Genomic DNA, 22273 nt, shown 5'->3' with positions numbered 1-22273 from the left:
AAACCCCGACTGCTTCTACTTGCTACTGTGGCAATGAATGTATTACAAAATGTGCTATGAAAAATTCGATTTTTATTTAAAAGGCTATTTTCTAATGAACTACAGGTAACTACCTTTGGATTCTTTAACGTTGTCAGTTCGAATCATTACCACCTAATGTTGAAACGGACGTGTTCACAACTACCTCAGTTTCCATGGCAGAATGAACTCTTGTCACGATCTTCGTGTCATTAAAACGTAGGAATAAAAACCGACTTCGCGGATAATTCATCACGTGCGTTCCTTATAAATAATAACCTCTGTATTTGTTGCTTTTCTTCTAACGTGGACGAAGTATTGCACATCTAAATTTAATATTTCAAACCTACGTGAGAATGTCACAGCTGCCAGAGTTTAATTCCTACGGTTGATAAACAATAACTACACAGTACCACAACTATATTGTCCAGAAGAAACAATTTTTTTTGATGTAGTAATTAATAAAAAAAATAACAGCAAACAACTTCTACGAACTCACTATCATTACTACTTTTCCTCTTTATTAATGTTGTAAAAACAAGTATATAAAAAAGACATATTTGTAAATTACGTAATGCTACAATCTTCGTTATAAAAAGCAATTGCCTAAACTATCTTATCGAGGTATGTCAGTGGTTAACGAGCATGTAATCTGTACTTTTCACACTCGCCTCATTTTTACTTGTTTGAGTGGAGAGCGTTTCTATTTCCTCGTGATTAATTTCTTATATATATGATATTGTGTAAAAACATATCACGTTATTCTTCAATACACCTTCAATTTTATTATATAAAATGGACGGTTCTTGGTTTGTTTTGAATTTCGTGCAAAGCTACATGAGGACTATCTGCACTAGCCGTCTCTGATTTAGCAGTGTAAGACTAGAGGGAAGGCAGCTAGTCATCACCACCTACCGCCAACTCTTGGACTACTCTTTTACCGACGAATAGTGGAATTGACCGTTATATTATAACGCCCCCACGGCTGAAAGGAAGAACATGTTTGGTGTGACGGGGATTCGAACCCGTGCCCCTCAGATTACGAATCGAATGCCTTATCCACCTGACCATGCTGGGCCAAGGTAGACGGAAACTAAGCCTTTAGTAACCACTGTTAAGAATAACAGTTTATTACTTACACTAAATATAATCCACTTGCTAAATGGTATTTTCTATACATAGATTAGTAAGGTCAGAGATCCCAAGTTGTATGCATAGCATCTCTAATTGAAAACTATTGTTCACAAAAAATAGAATGAGTTACAGCACCCACCGTCTACATACAACACATATTTAGTCTACATAATGAACTAAACGGTCAGATCAGAGATACCAAATGAAGGCATAATCACTTGTAATTGAAAACTGTTGTTCAGAAAAAAGGAGAGAAGTGTTACAGTACCCGCCGCCTACAACATAGCACATTATGCGGCACATAAAATAAGCAGCTAGATTAGGGAATTCAAGATGTATGCATGAACTAAGTTGAAGTTGCTGTTTGGAAAAAGGAAAAGCTATTATACCACTCGCCACCAACACATAACACATTATGCAACACATGATTTAAACAGCCAGCTCAGAAACTTCAAAATGTAGGTATAGCCATTCCTAATCTAAAGCTGTTTATCAGAAGGTGAAGAAGTTGCTACAGCATCCACCGCCTACACGGTTGCTTTTAACTGAATAACCAAACGCAACAGCAAAGAACTGAAATCGGCGAAGGTAAATTTACTTGCCCATTAGAAAAATGTGGATTATTATTTTGGCCTAACGAACCAGCTATTGCTTGTGAAGAAGTCATGCCACAGAGTAAATGAGTTTTACGATAGTTTAAGGGAAATAAAGAGACAGAAGAACAGAGTGTAACCAGTTCTTTGTTGAAGCACTTTCCAAAAGTGGCTTGAGGTTACATATGGCTGATGGGCTTTTAGGAGTGTTTCTGAAGAAATGTTGTCCAGCAAATAAACAACGTCAGAGTATGGTACTTTACAAAAATACTTGCCTGAAGTCTTTCAGAAACTGGAGACAGAAATTAAAGAGCAAGGAAAATATAGAAAACTTCGTCTAATTGTTGATGAGTCCTCAGATTTACTTGAAACGTTCACAGTCAATATACTGATATCATATTACAAGAAGAATACGAATTTGCATTAGAACGTGTTTTTAATGTTGTTGTCTCAAATGATGTCAGCATTGCTTTGTTTCTTGCAAAATCATGACAGTAACACGATATGAAGCGGTCTAATGTCATTGCATCTCATTCTGCACAGAATGTGAAAGAAACGTTGTGATTGATAAACATGCTGGAGAAGGTGTCAGTAAACGCATCTCGAGTATATGATAACATATTTCTGTTGGCACTACTGTCTGCAATATCAGATGCTGCAAAATCGGTTATCAGATTCGATGCTTTACAAATAAGCCAACAAATCAGAACACGTATACAATGGAGAGTGTGACAGTGTGTGTTGTCATGGGCTGATCTGATGGCTCTCTTGAAAAGGGAGGACGTCCTGAAAAATACATATCTGACATTAAAGAAATTATTCCCACTCATCAACATCAACAAAGAGTCTTTGCCAGACTTGTGTTTCTGGAAGAAAAGTTTTAAACAGGTTTTAACTATGCAAAAATAGCTGGTGAGGGACGATGTCACGCTACATAAAACGTACCACACTATGGAAGTCAAGATTTCCATTTGCTTGGAACAGTGTACAGAGAGAGGCTGTATCAGCAGAAAAGAGTGGTGTACGTTTAGGAATGCTGTCTCCTCAAGATTCTGCTTATGTGAGACTATCCATTATTGAATTCTATGTAACCATGATTGAAAAAGGAAAGAAACAAGTGTAAAGAAGCTATAGATTTTAGCAAGAGTGATGAATAGTTTTCTGAAATCAGCTCAGAGTCTTGAGTCTGACAACTGTAAGGAAATGTTTTTCCTAGTGGAAGATGTAAAAACTAAAGCTTTATTCTCAGAATACAGTCAATACATAGCAGAACCTTCTCCAGATCATCCAGAATTCATAACACTGAGATTTTGGGAAACACCACAGCTAAACACAACAGCATTAATTTTACTCTGTATTCCAGCTGTAGGCGTAGGAGTAAAACGTACTTTTAGTAAATTACACTATATTAAAATATCATACCACAATAATATGTCAGAAAATAGACTTAAACAACAAATGATAACGTATGTTAATAGCTATCTGTGACAAATTAGTGTAGTGAACTGGTTTTTTTATAACTGCTAATTTATTAATCGAATAAAAACCTACAAACATTGATGGCAAAATCAGGATTTGCTTTTTTTTAAGAAAACTTAATTAGTTGCACTTTACTTTTGAATGATGTTTACGAATAAGAATGGTTGTTTGTTTGTGTTTTACTTAAAGGCAACACAAAGTGATGAAAAAAGAAACGGTAGACTTATTTTGTAACCTAATTACTATATTATTTTTGAGAATGTCTCAATTTAGCGCACAGCTACACGAGGACTATCTGTGCTAACCACCTCTAATTTAGCAGTGTAAGACTAGAAGGAAGGCAGCTAGTCATCACTAGTATTCACCACCCACCGCCGACATTTGGATTACACTTTTACCTCTGATTAATTGCCACATTATAATGTCCCCACGGCTGAAAGGACGAGCATATTTCCTGAGATGGGGATTCGAGCTCGCCATCCTCAGAATGTTAGTCAAGTGCCTTAACCATCTAACCATATAGAGCCTTTTTGAGATAGCAAGCAGCCATATGAAATGCGTGATTGATCTATACGAGTATTTTTTTAACTAAAGACATGACAAACCATTGACAGAACCATACCTGCAAACTTATTTTGTGACCTTATTGTAACTTTTATCAGATTGATCTATAAGAATGTTTTTAAACTAAAAACATTACAAATTATTGACAAATTCAGACCAGTAAACCTATTCTGTGACCTTGTTATAACTTGCTGTGCTTTATTTGTATTTAAGCATTCTTTATTTTTCTGAATTAAATACGATTACAACTCGAGTATTTTAACTGTTTTATTATAATATCATTAAACTATTTTATTCGATTTTCAAAAAAACACAGGCTGGAATTTAGAAAAATATTTCATTCGAAAATCAGAAATCCCAGTTGCAATGTGTTCAGAGTTGCAAGTGAAGAGCATGCTCGGTAATACATCATGGGCTCGAACCGTGAACCAACCTGATACTAATCACTCGGTACGATTGGCCATTTTTTGTTAATTACTATTATAGAATCTTTCCATTGATTTATATAATAGTTGCTTTCATTTTATATTTAGTTATTAAGTGCAGAAGTTATTAAAAATTGTATATTTTCTTTTGTAGCTAAGTACAAAGTTGCATAATAAGCTGTCTGTGCTGTGCTCACCAAGAGTAAACACAAAGTACAGCGTTAGGAAAGTATTGCACGAACCAATTTTGTCAGTAGTCTACCTGTGTTCGATAAAAAAAAAAAGCGAATAGGTTAGGAAAATATTAGAATAATGAGGGAGTGTAGCGGTCAGACATCACAGATTGATGCTAGATATGTCTTAAATGTTGTGCATGGTTGTTTAGGTGTAGAAACAGTGCTTATAGCATATATCTTGAACGTGAATTTATAGCTGATGCGCATGCTCAGTTGCAACTTGTGCTCGCTCTAGCAACGTTAATCACATGTCATCTTGATATGTTGTGATGGCAAGTGCAATCATTCAGAACACGAACTAAGCAGAAACTCCTCATGACAGCAGATTCTGTACGCTTTGGTGAATACGACTAAAAACACTGGTGATTAATATCACCATAGCAGCACGTAACGACGAAGGAAAATGTTTATAATAGGGGCGAAGAAGAGAGAATCTAGCGAACTTTATTTTGTTCTAGTCATAAGCCTTACGATAGAAATGATAAATTCATTCAATATTTGTATGGTGTGTTAGATTGGGTAAAGACTGTTGTAAATAATCTACTGAATGGGAAACCTGAGTCTGTAGGACGTTTCGTGGTTATAGGTGTAACAAGTAAACATCTAACCGATTTAATTATTTTACGTATATGATAATATTACGGAGGTTCCACCTAATTAAGGTACCTCTTATGTACCTTTCTAAGTTACCTTTAATTTTAATATATCAAATGCTCATTTCTTCGATAAGCCTCTTATGTTTCACAACACAGATCAGAATAAACACTGAAAACGCCACACAACTTCACTATTTATTTGTATTTATGACAAAGGGGCTGAGGCCATGTGACTTATACGATGTTGTCACTAATTCTGTGCTGCTAAAGAGAGAGAAAGAGAAGAAAATCAGTCGTCAATAATCTACAACTATCATCCACACTAAGAAATACTGTTACTCTAATAATGCACAGCTTAAAGTGTAGGGAATATTATTTTGGCATCACACGGATTCGAACCCGAATCATCAGCTACGAAGTCCGGAGCTCTACTATAGGATTAGTCCGTGCCTTTTTTTTTTTACTAATTTTATTTAGAAATGTTTAAGCTTATATCAAAAATGTAAGTTTATATCCTACAATGCATTATCTGCATATAGCCGTCCTTACGTTTCAACTGATAAACTATAGGGAAGGTAGGTGGTACACAGCACCCGCCAACAACTCTCTGGCTTCTCTCAGCTTAACGAGGAGCGTGAAGTGTAAATTCTCTTATTCGTATTTTGGGAATTAGCAAAAGGCCATGCAGAGAAAATTCAACTTTTAAAAAGGTATTAACAACTCATGTCTACAGGCAGAATACGAGCCTGTATCATTAGGTTTGTTCTCCAATTTTAATTCAAAATTGAGCTAATTTTTATGTGTTAAAAATAACAAAATATTGGAAACCTTGTGCATCTGATACAATAATTATATTAATAGCATTATGCACAATGCTTAAAGTTCATAGTTCAACAGTGAGAGGGTCGAAGGTCAAACAAACTTACTCTAGGAAGCTTACTGTTATGTTCATGTAACACTTTTAGGATGGCATAATCAGCTATTATTTCATTCTTATTTGTAATAAAATACTACATAATCTAACATACGGGTTTATAGAAAGTCGTTTCATGGCATTTTTCTTTCTGTTGGCAAAAAACACAAAGTAGTTCCAGTTCATAATATATTTAAATTACTACTACAATAAATGTGTTTGATAAGTTTCCTTTTTCTTGTTCAGGATCAGAAAATTACATCAATATTTCATCTAATAACCAATTGCCTTTGTTTGCATTTTGTAGATTTTCTTTTAATCTGTAATTTTCATTTCATCTACTTTCTTACATGATAATCACATTTAAAGTCTTGTAACTCTCCGCCAGTGAAAGCAGTGATTTGTTTCCATGAATAACCAAAAGTGCACTTAAGCCTAGATAGAATTTCAATGTTTACCTTTGCATAAGGGTCAGCAGTTCCATTGAAGTCTCGCGATACAAGGTCGACAGCTTCAATCAAGTTAACATGAAGGGCTGACTTTTTTTTGTCGTAGCCAAGAAATAAATGCATAAATCCACGGAACTTCTCAGGCGAATCGTCTGATGAATCTCCATTCTACAGTGAGAAAACAAAAAGACATTATAGTGCTTTAAATGCTTTAAACCAATCAGAATGCGACATCAAATGTGGGTTTCTCGGTGAGCGACTGTAACATCGGTGCGTTTTCCTTTAGTCGTTACATAAATTAAGGACTTTCAGCAGAAAATTAGTCCCCTGTATTACAGCGACAATTTTATCTAGTTACAACACTAAAATTCCGGGTTCAATTCCCTTCAATGGTTATAGCAGATAGCCCAGTGTGGCTTCGCTCTAAAACAAACAAACAAAGCAGAAAATTATTTGTAATTAAACTCATGTTTGGCTTCTCTTACATTTTCTTCACATTCGTCTAATTCAGGTGTTTTTACTCCCATTTTATCAGATGAAGAATATCCAGTCAGAGCATAGAGCTATTAAGGGGGTCGGTCTGGTCTGTCTTTTACTGGGCAGGTCACTGTTGAAACCTGTATAGTGGTTTTAGTGAAAACCGTAAATTGGTATCAATAAAAATGTTTTTAATTTCATTTGTATGTTTCAATGCAAAGCTACGTAAAAGTATGGTTACCAGATTTCCCGAGTAAAAGTTTTCACATGAAGTACAACTATAGCAGCTGTGAAACAGTTTAAATTAATACATCACACTTACTTACCCTTCGCTAAATAAGTTAGTGTTTATTGTATTGCGTTTTAAAACCATAGAAAAAATTACTTCAAAGCTTATCTTGTTAGAAGTAATAGAAAATAAAAAACGTCATCTATGTTGTCTTGAACGAATTCGTAATAACATGTTGGGTCTTCGTTTTTTTCAAATCTCAATTTCTATTTTTGCCCAATGACAGGTTAAGTTAATCCTTTAACTCTGATTGGCATCATATGGTGCGCGTAACATTTAGAATAGCCCGCCGTAAAAATTCTCCAATTTTTGCATATGGGGTGGTAGACAGATTTACACAAGCTGCAAACAAAGGGTAAAAGAAACGTAGCAGAGAGGGAGGGGACACTGTTAACGTGTAACCTGTCTTTGTCAAGTTTTTATCCAAATAAAATTTAGAGGAACCATATATGATGACAAATTCGTAATGTACAGAGTTAATGACACAATTTAATACTTTTACTATTTCTAATCGGGGGAGGAATGAGCCTAAAATTGGGACGATTCCAACTTTACAGGATGTCTGATAGCCCTACACAGCAGGATATCTGTACTTTGTTTTCCACAAGAAATCAAGCTCCGGATTTTAACATTTCATGTCCGTAAACTTACTGTTGATTCACAGAGAGGATTTTTAATTGTGCAAAGAGAAACTTTGTTATTTATTGATTTTTATGATTGTTTGTTGTATTTCATGGGCGCCATCTTTATTAACCGTCGTAATTTTGAAGTGAATGACTACAGAGAAGGCAGTTAATCGATAAAGCTCACTGCAAACTCTTGGGCCGTGGGATTTGACCGTCACTTTTATAATGCATGAACGACTTAAAAGTGCATAGCGTGATATTTTCAAAACTACGGACTGCAATGCAGTTTTGCGTGAATATCGAAAGCAACTAAAAACCCCCGTGATTTTGTAAATTTTCAATTGACTATAAATTATATTAAAACGTTATTCCAGTGTAATGTATATGAATTTAAATTTGACAGCTACTGGGGGATGGGGGCACGTTAAACACACACAAACACATGTATATAAACAATTTAAATTTGACAGCTACTGGGGGATGGGGGCACGTTAAACACACACAAACACATATATATAAACAATTTAAATTTGACAGCTACTGGGGGATGGGGGCACGTTAAACACACACAAACACATATATATAAACAATTTAAATTTGACAGCTACTGGGGGATGGGGGCACGTTAAACACACACAAACACATATATATAAACAATTTAAATTTGACAGCTACTGGGGGATGGGGGCACGTTAAACACACACAAACACATGTATATAAACCATTATAAAACTTACACGTGTTAGGCCCTTCAGCAGTAGGGACGTTACAACGTCGTTATCAATTCAACTTTTTGTTAGAGAAGAGTGGGCCACACGTTGGCAGTGGGTGGGTGGTGTGAAACGGCTACTTTCTATAAGATGTCACTTCTAAAATTATGAACGGCTAGCCCTCGAGTAGCTTTACGTGAAACTCAATATACAAAAATACTCGTACATCATACGCATAGAAATAAACACCATTTTGCTCACCAAGTTTTTATGCATAGTTATTTTGGGAACCAAACTCCTGTTTGGTCCCTTATTCACGCCACTACATCACTTCAATCCGGTGTGTAAAACTTATTTTGCCCACATTCAGTAACGGCATACTGAAAAGAAGCGTTCTATTGCAAAGAAAATTTGATGTAAATTGGTGGCAAAAAAGTTAGAAAAACGAGTTATTGACTTTCGTTGAAATAAAATAATAAGAACTGAAGTAGTCCAGTGCAGTGGCTAATTTTAGGGGGTGGTAGTTATTTATTCTTCGTTTTTGTACTGTTTAAAAAAAAGTCACATTTTTGAAAATGTGTTAACAATACAAAAAATAAATGAGTGAGTCACCCTAACCATCTGCCTAAATCCGCCAATGCAGTGAGTCAACAGTGACACACACAACCACATTGAAATACATATAATCTCACACACAACCATACAGAAATATATGTACTAACTCCAAACAAATATATTAAAGTAAATGTAATCTACGGACTTACAGAGTTAAATAATAGGTTCTTTGCGCTTTCTACATTACGAGGTGACAATCGAAATTCGGATTGTAGCGAGGGAATATGAGGGCTTGTAACGCTAAACTCGGGTTTCAATGCCCGCGATGGACAGAGCACAGGAACTATACTGCCTTGCTTTGTGCTAAACAACGAACGTTAAAATATAACTTTCTGATATAGTCGTCAAAAATTGCTAGTTAAGCCTGATGGTGAATTTTCGATTACAAGATAAGTGTAATGATTTTACCATTGTTTACATGCTTTATTATCGTTATACATTGTTGTTGTTGTTTTCAAAGTTTGATTTGCTTAAGCTAAAAGATGCACAACAGACCACTTGCGCTGTGCCCACCGCAAGGATCAAATCTTGAACATTAACATTATAAGCCCTCAAAATTAAATCACTGGGAGTATTATGAATAAACACGAAATAAGGTGGGGTATTACAGTTTTATGGAGGTTTCAGCGGTGTTCTCTCTCACATGCATTGTACATGAGTAAATTTCAACAGGCAAAATGATCGTATTATTAGATCAGAATTTGCCCACTGCTAAAAGATGTTCTGCTACATGGCAATTTCGGGCCTTTTTTTGCTCGTTTAACGACCACAATTGAGAACTTTGGACGGTCAGTCCTTCTTTCCTTAAGAGCATTCTTCATGGCCAAATAATTGATGTTCTGAAAGTAGTTGTACGCATATTCTGTAAATGAAATGCATCGTAAACCCGCATCCGAAGGAAACACGTCTGCATTCTGAGAGCGCTCGATTATTGGGTTTCTTGTATGATAATATACATTGAGAAGTGCTGTTCAGGTTCCTAACATCTTCAACATAATTGAGGCAGTTTTTTTTCTTCTATTTTGCTTCTGATTATGTTGATCTAAAATAAGTAAAATTAAGGAAGCAACGTTTTATCATCAAATAATTAAGGAAGTAACATTTCTTTACCAAGGAATTAAAGAAGCGACATTTCATTACTAATTAATTAAGAAAGCAATGTTTCATCACCAAATAATTAAGGAAGTAACATTTCTTTACCAAGGAATTAAAGAGCAACATTTCATGACTAATGAATTAAGGAAGTAACGTTTCATCACCAAATTATTAAGGAAGTGACATTTCTTTACCAAGCAATTAAAGAATCCATATGCTTTGGGGACCATATTATAATGCAATCCTTACTTTTGTATAACAGAAATAATTATCTTCAATATTATAATAAACTAATTGTCACAGTCCTTGATGAAGAAGGGATGAAACACCAGACTTTAAACCCTTTGGAATGTTCTTATGAAACATTGCTTTGTGTAAAGTGATTCCATACTCTCGCGTATGAACAAAAGGTAAATAAATACTACTTCAACGCCCCCTTTCTTTTGAAATCCATAATAAAGAAGAAAAATAAACCACAAGGAGTGACGCACAGAAAAAATAATTGTTCTAACCAAATGCTTGTTTAACGATGACGAATTGAATTATTATATTAAGCAGTTAGAGGAAGCAAAACTAATCTTTTATTTCAATTACTTACTTTAACTGTTTGACCCAAAAAATACTCTAATCACTGCATTATCGTGATATTTTAAATTAAACAAAAAACCTAAGTAGCTGTTTGAATAATTTCAGTAAAGGAAGTATTAAGCTTCGCTCATGGAGTGTAATGTATTTGTTCATGATTTCTTTTCAGTTGCGTGAGAGAAGTTATTTTTCAAAAGCTCGAATTAAATCATTTCTTAAGTTATTATTAAACACATTATTATAACTTGAACGTGCTTCGAAAATTAATATATGCTCGGTGATGTAATATGATCAGAAGATTTCTTTTACGATACAACAATCTTCCACACAGTCAGGAAGGTATATCAGATCTTTTATACACAAACCTTTTGGTTTATTTTAGAATTTTCACGCAAGTGTACATAAAAGGCTGTCTGTGCAAAATACCCTCCCTAATTTTGGACTAATAGATTAGTTAGCAACACCTACCTCCTACCTTTTTTTTATTAAGCTTGTCTAATCAAATAGTAGGAAGTGACCGTCACTCTTACAATGTACTCTCATCCTTAAAGTGTGGAGCGCCAGTTTGTTGTGAGGCTAGGCATGGCCAGGTGGTTAAGGCACTCGACTCGTAATCTGAGGGTCGCCCTTTCAGCCGTGGGGGCGTTATAATGTTACAGTCAATCCCACTACTCGTTGGCAAAAAAAAGTAGCTCAAGAGTTGGCGGTGGGTGGTGATGACTAGCTGCCTCCCCTCTATTCTTACACTGCTAAATTAGGGATGGCTTGCGCAGACAGCAGCCCTGGTGTAGCTCTGCGCAAAATTCAAAAACAAATAAACAATCCACAGAAAGAGGTCGTCAAAACTTGTAACACTTTCTAATGTGAGAAATATAACTCTATGCTTTTAAGACAATTAATGCAAAATAAGTAAATAAATACCAGTTGGTCTGAAAACGAGTTACTTTAAATTTTACATTTAACTTAAATAAACGCGTTTATATTTTGATAAAATAATTTACCTTTCTACATCTAGTTTCCTTCCACATCGTCTATTGTATTTTTGACAAAATTACTAACACTATTTGCTGTAGTCCCTTATTTTGATTTATTGACCGTTAGCACCCTACCACCTATCATTCATGCTAAGGATTTGACTGTTACTTTTACAGCGCCCGCACATCTTAAAGTGTGCAGAACAAATTGTTGGGTTTACTTTGAATTCGAATCTGTGGACATTATATCCAAAACCCATAGATCTACTGTGGGGCCAACCAAACCAACCTTCCTTATCGACCCTGGTTTCTGCTAGATCTTTAATTCTTTGTTCTTTGTGGAATGAGAAAAATGGAAAATTATAGAGGAGAAAGTGCTGATATTTGGAAGACATATTAATTATATTTCGTTATTGTAACCGCTGTTTTGTGTTTAGTTCCTCAGTTTTTATTTGTTTATGACTTTTTTGTCATTTCAGTTATAGTTACACGCTTTCTTGCTTCTTGCTATTAAAGTTTAAATATAAAGTGATTGTTAATAAATGCCCATCCCATTCTTAACTGCATTTTGAGTTTCAAAGCGAAATATGCTTCCTTTAGCAAACCCTCATGTTGTTTTGAGTCTGTTTATACTTTTGTTATTGCTTACTTTTTTCGTTGTTTCATCTGTTGTTTATAAATCAACTTTCAATACTTGAAATGGACATAAAACAGTGTGTGAAAGATGTTTGGATTGTGGTTTTTCAGAGCAAAATTACACATCAGGCTATATACGATCTGTTCACCACGGGGTATCAAGATTCGAATTTTACCGCTGATCCAGTAGGAGGCTTAATAAACTTTGTCAACCGTGGGTATCGAATCCTGATTTTTAGCGGTGTAAACCAACAGACTTATCGCTGTTCTTCCCCCAGGAGAACTGTGTAAGAACTAAAATACAGTGAAAATATGATATGAAAATAAAGAAACTGAATTAAGGATACTCGTATAATTTTTTTAATAAAACAATAAACTGTTTAGATGTGTGTTTTTTTATAGCAAAGCCACAAAGGGCTATCTGCTCAGCCCACCAAGGGGAATCGAACCCCTGATTTTAGCGTTATAAATCCGGAGACATACCGCTGTACTAGTGTGGGGCTTGTTTAGATGTAAAAAAAAAAAACAAAACTGTAACCTTCTTCAAAATTACTCAAAATTTTCGTACCAAATGATATATATTATTTAAATGTAATTGAAAAATCAAATTAAAATGATATACTTTATCTAATTTGCTTAGAAACTCTACTCAAAGCTTACGTTTCACCAAAAGCCAAGGAGACAAATCTAGTAAATATGTTCTTATTGATGGCTAGGATAATTGTAAACTCAATACTTGAGTCAACTCAGTTGTCATAACAACCAACGAATTATTCTAGGCGATTCTAACGAACATATCCTTCTTGACTGAAACAGTTTAAAAACTGAAACATGATGGTCAAAAGGAATATTAGTCATATTGGTTACCTCTGTTACCACAGCAACTTGTGTGTTTGTGTCAGCGCAAAGCTGTCTGTTCGGTATTCACCACGAAGAACTGAATTCCTTATTTTAGCATTGTAACTTCCTAAAGATACGGCTAACGCACTTGGAGAGTTTCATAACAACCAGCGAATTCAAAATGTGAATACATTTAGGATGAATTTTCATTAATTGTTGAAGATATATTTGTTATATCCCAGTCCTCCAGGTAGGGATGCGAGGTAAATCTGTTGTTAATAGATGTGCGTGTACAAATATGATTGTACTGATGCAACGATATTAATTACATTATGCAATACAGCAACACAAAACTAAGGTAGTAGCTAGAAACCCAAGCTCCCTAGTTGACAGCGGTATGTCTGAGGACTTACAAAGCTAGAAATCGGGTTTCGATACTTATGGTGGGGATAGCATAGATAGCTCATTGTGCAGATTTAGCTTAACTACAAAGAAATGAAAATACATTGGTTTCTGGTATGATAATCTTTGGTTAAATTACCCAGTTAGGCCCAAATGTGGATTACTTTTGCTTTTCAGGTTGTCGAATGCCTGTCATTTTATCGGCATTGCGCATGCTTTGACAGAAAAGAACATGGGATTAATCAACATACATAATGATCTAAGTATTCATGAAGGCTATGCCATACATGGAACCCGTACTTTCAAGAATGTATTTTCATAGATTAAGCTGGATCAAGATTAAGGGTATATTAAGTAAAGAAATAAAGTAAAACTTAGTTAATGTTTGTTGTAATTTTCCACAATATTGTAGATTGTATCATTTATTCGTACACACACACACACATATATATTAGACATAATTGGAATAATTTTATCTGGTTTTATATTTTTATGATACATGTGAATCTCTCACGTTCACCAATTAACCCGAAAAAGCCAGTCACTTTAGTGTGCGCCGGTATGGCCAGGTGGTTGAGGCACTCGACTCGTAATCCGAGGATCGCGGGTTCGAATCCATGTCATACTAAACATACTCGCTCTTTCAGCCGTGGGGGCGTTATAATGTTACGGGCAATCCCACTAGTCGTTGGTAAAAGAGTAGTCCAAATATTGGCGGTGGGTGGTGACGACCAGCTGCCTTCCCCCTAGTCTTACACTGCTAAATTAGGGACGGCTAGCGCAGATAGCCCTCGTCTAGCTTTGCACGAAGTTCAAAAATAGGCCTTTTAATTTTATCTCATAATGTTAGACACGAAATACGAGTGTTTTCAATTCATACCTCCTGTACGGTATATTTAATTAATCAGTATTTTCATTTTTCCCTGCTTGAACTGGATATGTTTTATAACAGACTGTTGTAGTGTTCGTATAAATATTATTTCACAGTGAAACTAAAGTAATTGGATGGAGATAAATTAGTGAAGAAATGAAATAGATTTTAGCTAATGAAGTTTTCTGACTACATGAAAAGATTCGTTAGCAACTAATTACTTTCATGAGACGAGGGGATGTTTTCTTATAACAGGCCACATGTGGATATCTGCTGAGTCCACCGAGGTGAATCGAACCCCCTGAGTTTAGCGTTGTAAGTCCGTTGGTTTACCACTGTACCAGCGGGGGACCCATGAGACCATCTTGACTACTGTTATTCTACCACAGAATAAAACTTATTGTGATGGAAACGTTAAATAAAATATCAAGTTTATTCACTGCTGAAGAAAACTAATGCAATCGTGGTATAAATTTGTTGAACCATTTGCGCACTACAAAAGAATTTAGGAGGACCTGTCCCCTCCAGCAGTGTTTTTTTTAAAATTAATTTCATATGAGATGAATCACTGTTGTTTTAAGGAATTATGCAATTACGGTAATAAAAATATTTGTGTAGAGTAGAGCGAAGCATCGCGTAATCTTTATCTCGCTTGCCTTCGAGGCTGTCATTGAGTTGGAAGCTAAATCCATCCAGTAGCTAGTGTGGAAATAAAAATACACGTGATAGTGTCGTAAAACAGTAGTATTTCAATCCTCGAATGCAGAATATACCACTAAATACTAAAGTATGTATTACAGTCAAAACCGAGAATGAAGATAAACTAAGTCACCACTGAATATGTGACAGTTGGGAAAGAGCTTTAATATCCTATCCGTCAGGCAGCATTTGAGCTCAGATAAACTGGGAACCAACAAAGGAAAACATCATACACAAAGCAGCTTAATATTTAATGTAGTTAACCGAATGAACAAATCCAATACTGAAGGTAAAATAAAATACATTTATAAGATAAACAAACACGTATCCCGATGTATATATATCGGATGTATATACGCAGTCTATAAAGTTCCATTGCTCTATTTTATCAGCCTGCAAAACGAAACAGGTTGGAGATCGGAAAACATAGTAACTAGCAGCCCAACTGAACAAAAGGACTTGAGTAACTCTAGATACATGAAATCCAATCGCCATTGAACAAGTCTACCGTTCAAATTCAGCACATACAGTTCTACTCAATTTGAAGATGTAGAGACTTGGTTATTAATTTTTTTTTTCTTGAAGAAAAACAGTTTTATGTATTCCACAAACCCCGAATTACAATGGTTCAATGATATAAAAGTCCGAAACGTATGGCACCAGCTGATATTTTACATTAGTCCTTCACAAACACTGTTCCATGTTTGCGGAATAATAAATATACGGAAGTATTGCTACTGGCCCAGGGAAACATCAAATGAAACAAATTAAGCAAAAACAATGAGAAAAACAAAAGTGAAGCGAACATTATGAACATCGGTTGAAGTCGAAAACGTGAGGTGAGAAAGAGGCCTTCTATTTGGCTAATCTCTAAGGAATTAGGGTATTAAGTCGCTTTAAATCAATAGTTTGTTTTTGAATTTCGCGCAAAGCTACTAGAGAACTATCTGAGCTAGCCATCTCTGATTTAACAGTGTAAGACTAGAGGGAAGCCAGCTAGTCATCACCACTCATCGCTAACACTTGGGTTACTCTTTTATCAACGAATAGTGGGATTGACCGTAACATTATAACACCCCACTGCTGAAAGGGATAGCATGTTTGGTGCGAGGGTGTTCGAACGCGTGACCCTCAGGTTACGAGTCGAACGCCTTAACACACCTGGCCATGCCAGGCCCATAAATCGATAGTAAATGACTGGAGAAGGCGGCCGCCTTTCTATGTTCAGTACGCTTGCAGGTTATAAACTCCTATCGTTATAAAATGTTAAAACTGGATATATGTGAAATAGTTGCAAGGACAAAGAGATTGGGTTTAGCTCAGCATTGAGAAAGAAATACGTTAGCAGGATTTCAACGTAAAAAAGAGAGGAAAGAAACTCGGGAGATAGTTTCTCCCTATTTAGAACCTATTTCTAAATCGATAGTTAGTGGATTACCATTAATAAACAACAATTTGCTATATTTGCAAATTCCTGATAGAAATAGGTACAACCTAAATAACTTAGAAATACGAAATGGTCGTTAAAAAATAATCGTTTCTATCATGCACTGTGTGTATGTTTCACCCGGATTCTTTATACACGGATGTCAGCTAGTCTGTGTTTGCTGACTAGAATCATTTAAATTATAATTTTTGAAAAGTATTTGTTCATATATATATATATATATATTGTTGTTGTTTTTTTACTTTAGAAAACATGCAATTTCAAATTATAAATGTGAAGATATGTCGATCTTTTACCAAAAATACTTAACTTCAGGGTTACGTACATATAAACCACATTTTTGGAACAATATATTAGCACAAAGACAATAAAACTAGTTTTACCCTTTCCTAGCTTTAATTTCGTGATGTTTGTCTTAATACTTTGTTCCAAAAGTGAGGTTTATTTTTTACGCTCACTTAACTAATATACATGTTATATTAATGTCATTTAGAGACAGCATGGAGTGTGAGGTTGAAGACGTTTATGACAACATGATTGGCCCTCTTCAGATCTAATGTGTTTGTTTCTTATGACTATATGATTGGCTCTCTTCAGGTCTAATGTGTTTGTTATGACTAAATGATTGGCCCTCTTCAGGTCTAATATATTTGTTTCTTATGACTACATGATTGACCCTCTTCAGGTGTAATGTGTTTATTTGCTTTGAATTTCGACCAGCTGCCTTGGATACGTTATAGGAGCGACTTTCAATTACCAATATTCGATTAGAGTATCCAAAGATTAGCTGTAAATAGCCTTGACTAGTTATCTTCCAACTAGTTTATCATTTTAAAATTAGGGATGGATAGTGCAAGTAGTTTTACGCGACAAAATTTAACACAGAGACAAAAAACATCATTATCTGATGACAAAACTAGAATTTTGTAATTTTGAAATGCTCTTGCAAACAAATCTAACTAATTATTTCAATCACAGACGGAACGAACTTTTACTTTTACTATTTTTTTGTTCCAGAATGTTCCTTTTGTCAAAAGGTTAGTTTTGAATCCGGTACTAGATTTCAGTATTTGGTATTTCCGTTTTGGACAATGCGTTATTGAGTACATGGACCAATGACCACTTTCGAATGTTTCAATATTTAAGCATAAGCGTTTCTAATTTATAGCAGTTGAATGGTTGCCAACTAGCAGTACTCTAAAATAAGAACTGTTATACTAGAACACAGATGTCTTGAGTGCATTTTTTTCTCACGTGATTATATTACTGCTGTCACGAATAGTGGTGGTATTTTCGGATTGAGTGGCATCAGTCACCACAATGATTTGTTCGATTTGATTTTTTTGTTATCTCTATAGCTTGTACACAACCAAAAATGGAAGCTGGGCTCGAGTCTTGAACCTTTGAATACGTAGCTTGTTTGCTAGCTACTAGGCCATACCTGACCCGGTATTTCAGTCACATAAAACCAAATTCTAAAGTTTAACAAGTGCTTATTATAACGCTGGACCATAGTATTTTTAGGGTGTATAACTGGATCGTATTTATATCTTATTTATCTTGTTTGTTGGGTATTTCGCAAAGTTACACGAGGAATAATTGCTCTAATCGTCCCTAATTTTGAGGTGATAGACCCATCCACCACCAACTCTCAAATACTTCTTCTCAGATTGAATAGCGGGATTTTATCACCACTGTTATAACGTACCGCGACCTCGAAGAGCGATAATCGGACACGAATTACGGAATTTCAGCACCTGAATATGTGTTTTAATGTGCACACAACACTGTAAGTAGAGTGTTTAGACTGAGTAAATGTGCGTATTAAACACGACCTTATTTCTTTATGCCTTTTAACTGTGAATTGCGCCACTTTTGGCGGTTTTTTGGGATTTCGTACAGAGGTACTATAACTAACTAATGAAAGACAGACGTACTAATTTTCACCATAAAGATATGAGCAGGTAACAGTAAATATCCTTCAAACGACGTACTAAAAACGTTATCATAGATAGTGGAAGCAATTGTGATTGTCAAATATAACGAAATATATACATATTGGTTGACTATTATGTTGGCCAGTTGACCTTATAATTTGTTAGTTCCTGCTATCCTCTGTAGCAGGTCTCTTCAGTAAACTACCGTGGTAAAAAATATGTTATGTTGTTCTCGTTATTTCGCGTGCACTTAATTCTCTGAAAGGAAGATTACAGAGGGCGACAGTAATAACTATTCAGGGTCTATAAGGTGTTATGGTAAGCCTTTTCTAACTTAATCCGTTCTCCCGTCAGAAGGGAAAGAAGATGCACCTCTAGGTACAAGCTATGATAAAAAGGTGCTTTCGTTGAGGTACAGAATCAGAAACACTGCCTTATCTAAAGATATAAAGTTATATATTTCAGATATTTTTATTTAAGTTTATTCTTTAGGTAATGCATATAACAATTAATTCATCTTTGTTTGTGTAGTGTTCAGGATCAAAGTTTTGTTTTTGAATTTCGCGCAAGGCTACACAAGGGCTATCTGCGCTAGCTGTTACTAATTTAGCAGTGTAAGACTAGAGGAAAGACAGCTAGTCATCACCACCCACCGCCAACTCTTGGGCTACTTTTTACCAACGAATAGTGGAATTGGCCGTCACATCATAACGCTCTCACAGCTGAAAGGGCAAGTATGTTTGGTGTGAAGGGGATTCGAACCGATGACCTCAGTAAAAAGCGTTAACACGATCTAATTTGTTTACCTTATTCTCCGGAACAGAAAGTACAAATAGGAACACATACATTTGTTCTCTCTAGCAGTCATAAATTCCGGTCCATACTTAATACATTTGATATTCGTCTACTGATATTGATTATGGATGCAGTATAGAAACGTTTCTTGAATATGTATGTAAACTTCTTTGATTCGTTCAACTAACTTCTTCTCAAAGGGGGAGCTTTTTCTTGAACGTAAATTCTATTCATTTTCGGCGGTTACTCATTCAAGGAGGACATTGTTTTTTACATTGTATCCTGTTTTTATTGTTCTGATTACAAATAAACCAGTATCATTTTAATTTAGGTGTTTCAAATTAATAGCGATAATGATAAGAGCTTTAAATTACAATAATGTTTGATATATCAGCATTTCTCTCTCTGGGCATAATAAAAACGAAAGTTATTTTTGTGTGACTGTGCATCATAATTTACTAGTTGTCTTTTTTCATAAACAGATGATGTACACAAAAATACAGGGATCGTCTAATGCTTATACCTCCGTTAGTTCATACCTAAAATACAATTCATGGCCAGACGTATGTGGACACCCCTTCTATTTAGTGGGTTCGGTTATTTCAGCCACACCCATTCCTAACAGGTGCATAAAATTAAGCAAACAGCCATGCAATCTCCATCGACAAACATTGGCAGTAGAATGGGTGGTACTGAAGAGTTCAGTGGCTTTCAATGTGGCATTGTCATAGGATGCCACCTTTCCAACAAGTCAGTTCGTCAAATTTATGCCCTGCTAGAGCTGCCCTGGTCAATGCTGTTATTGTGAAGCGAAAACATCTAGGAGCAACAACAGCTCAGCCACGAAGGGGTAGGCCACACAGGCTTACAGAATGGGACTGCCGAGTGCTGAAGCCCGAAGCATATAAAAATCGCCTGTCCATAGTTGCAACACTCGCTACTGAGTTCCAAACTGCCTCTGGAAGCAACGTCAGCACAAGAAAGATTTGTCAGAAGCTTCATGAAATGGCTGACCAGCTGCACACAAGCCTAAGATCACCATGCGCAATGCTAAGCGTCGGCTGAAGTGGTGTAAAGTACACTGCAGTTGGACTCTGGAGAAGTGGAAACGCGTTGTCTGGGGTGATGATTCACGTTTTACTATCTGGCAGTCTAATGGACAAATTTGGGTTTGTCTGATGCTAGAAGAACGCTATCTGCCTGAATACATAGTGCCAACTGTAAAGTTTTGTGGAGGAGGAACAATGGTCTGGGGCTATTTTTTATGGTATAGGCTAGGCTCTTTAGTTCCAGTGAAGGGAAATCTTAATGCTACAGAATACAATGCCATTCTAGAGAATTGTGTGCTTGCAACTTTATGGCAACAATTTAGGGAAGGCCCTTTTTTGTTTCAGCATGATAATGCCCCTGTGCACAAAGCGAGGCCCATAAAGACATGGTTTGTCGAGGTTGGTGTGGAAGAACTTAATTGGCCTGCACAGAGCTCTGACCTCAACCCCACTGAACACTTTGGAATGAGGTGAAACATCGATTACGAGCCAGGCCTTCGAGCCTGAAATCAGTGCCCGATCTGACTGATGCTCTTGCGGCTGAATAAGAGCGAATTCCCGCAGCCATGTTCTAAAGTCTAGTGAAAAGCCTTCCCAGAAGAGTGGAGGCTGCTCTAGCAGCAAAGGGGGGACTAACTTCATATTAATGCCCAAGGTTTTGTTCAACAAGCGCACATGGGTGTGATGGTCTGGTGTCCACATACTTTTGACCATGTAGTGTATTTACCTAATCTGACAAATGTGGTCTGAATTCGTTACATGGTGGTTAAGGCACTCGACTCATAATCTGAGGGTCGCGGGTTCGAATCCTCGTCACAACAAACATGCTCGCTTTTTCAGCAGTGGGGACGTTATAACGTTACGGTCAATTCCAATATTCGTTGGTAAAATAGTAGCCCAAGAGTTGGCGGTGAGTAGTGATGACTAGTTGCTTCCCCCCTAGTTTTATAGTGCTAAATTAAGGAGGGGATAATGCAGATGGTCCTCGTGTAGATTTGGGCAAAAGTTAAAACCCAAACCAAACCAAATCGTTACTACATCGAATCTTTTCATTTTTGTCACAGTAAACAACTAATTCATTAAGCTTTCGACAGATGGAACTAAAGGGATGTAGATGCAGCCTTGTGGTTAGTGCATCTGGACTGAGAGCTCAATGGTTCAGAATTTGCATCCCGTTTCAGCAAAAATGTGTTTCTTACTTTAGGGTTATGAATGCGCTATGAAAGTACTCCAAGTTCCACTATTCTGTCAGACAAGAGTAACCTATGTGTTGTTGTTGGTGCTGTTGACTAGGTGCCTTCTCTCTAGCCTATCATCTCATAATAAAAAAAACGGCTATGCGCAAATGGCCCTTTTTGTTGTTTTGCTCAAAATATCCTAATATAATTAAACATTTATTTAAGATGAAGAATGTTTTCTTTATCCTCGTTCCATCGTTTCTTTGAATTTGATTTACCCAATCTTTTTTATAAATCCTGAATGGTTTCAAACCATCATAAAATATCATCAAAATTTAACCTCTTTGTAGCTTTAGAAATTGACACATTGTTATGCACTTTTTAATTTATCTTATATCTGCAGCTTTAGGTAAGAACTACAGAGTTTTATAACACAATATTTTTTTAAAAACTAATTACATTGATTTTAAGCCTCAGCTTGTGAAACAAAAGACTTTTTTCTATGGAGGCTACGTTCATCTTTGGCCCATCCAAGGACCTTGAACAAATTACAACTAATCATACTGATTTATTGATTTAAGGCCTCAGTTTGTAAATCGAAAGATTCTGTTTTAAACAGAGGTTGCGTTCATCTTTGGCCC

At 36.0% G+C, this 22273-nt stretch overlaps 1 protein-coding gene across 1 annotated transcript in view; it reads right to left on the bottom strand.

The window, feature by feature from the left end:
* LOC143248831 (synaptotagmin-1-like) overlaps positions 1 to 22273 on the bottom strand; it is a 69562-nt gene that overhangs the window by 18400 nt on the left and 28889 nt on the right. The window contains exon 4 of the mRNA XM_076497641.1: positions 6417 to 6575. Within this exon, the coding sequence (XP_076353756.1) occupies positions 6417 to 6575 (159 nt within the window). The remainder of the gene's footprint in view (positions 1 to 6416; positions 6576 to 22273) is intronic.

The sequence above is a fragment of the Tachypleus tridentatus genome, chromosome 4, assembly GCF_004210375.1.
Source record: "Tachypleus tridentatus isolate NWPU-2018 chromosome 4, ASM421037v1, whole genome shotgun sequence".
Taxonomy (NCBI): domain Eukaryota; kingdom Metazoa; phylum Arthropoda; class Merostomata; order Xiphosura; family Limulidae; genus Tachypleus; species Tachypleus tridentatus.
Note: the sequence above shows the minus strand (reverse complement) of the source record. Positions and strands in the feature narration are given on the sequence as shown.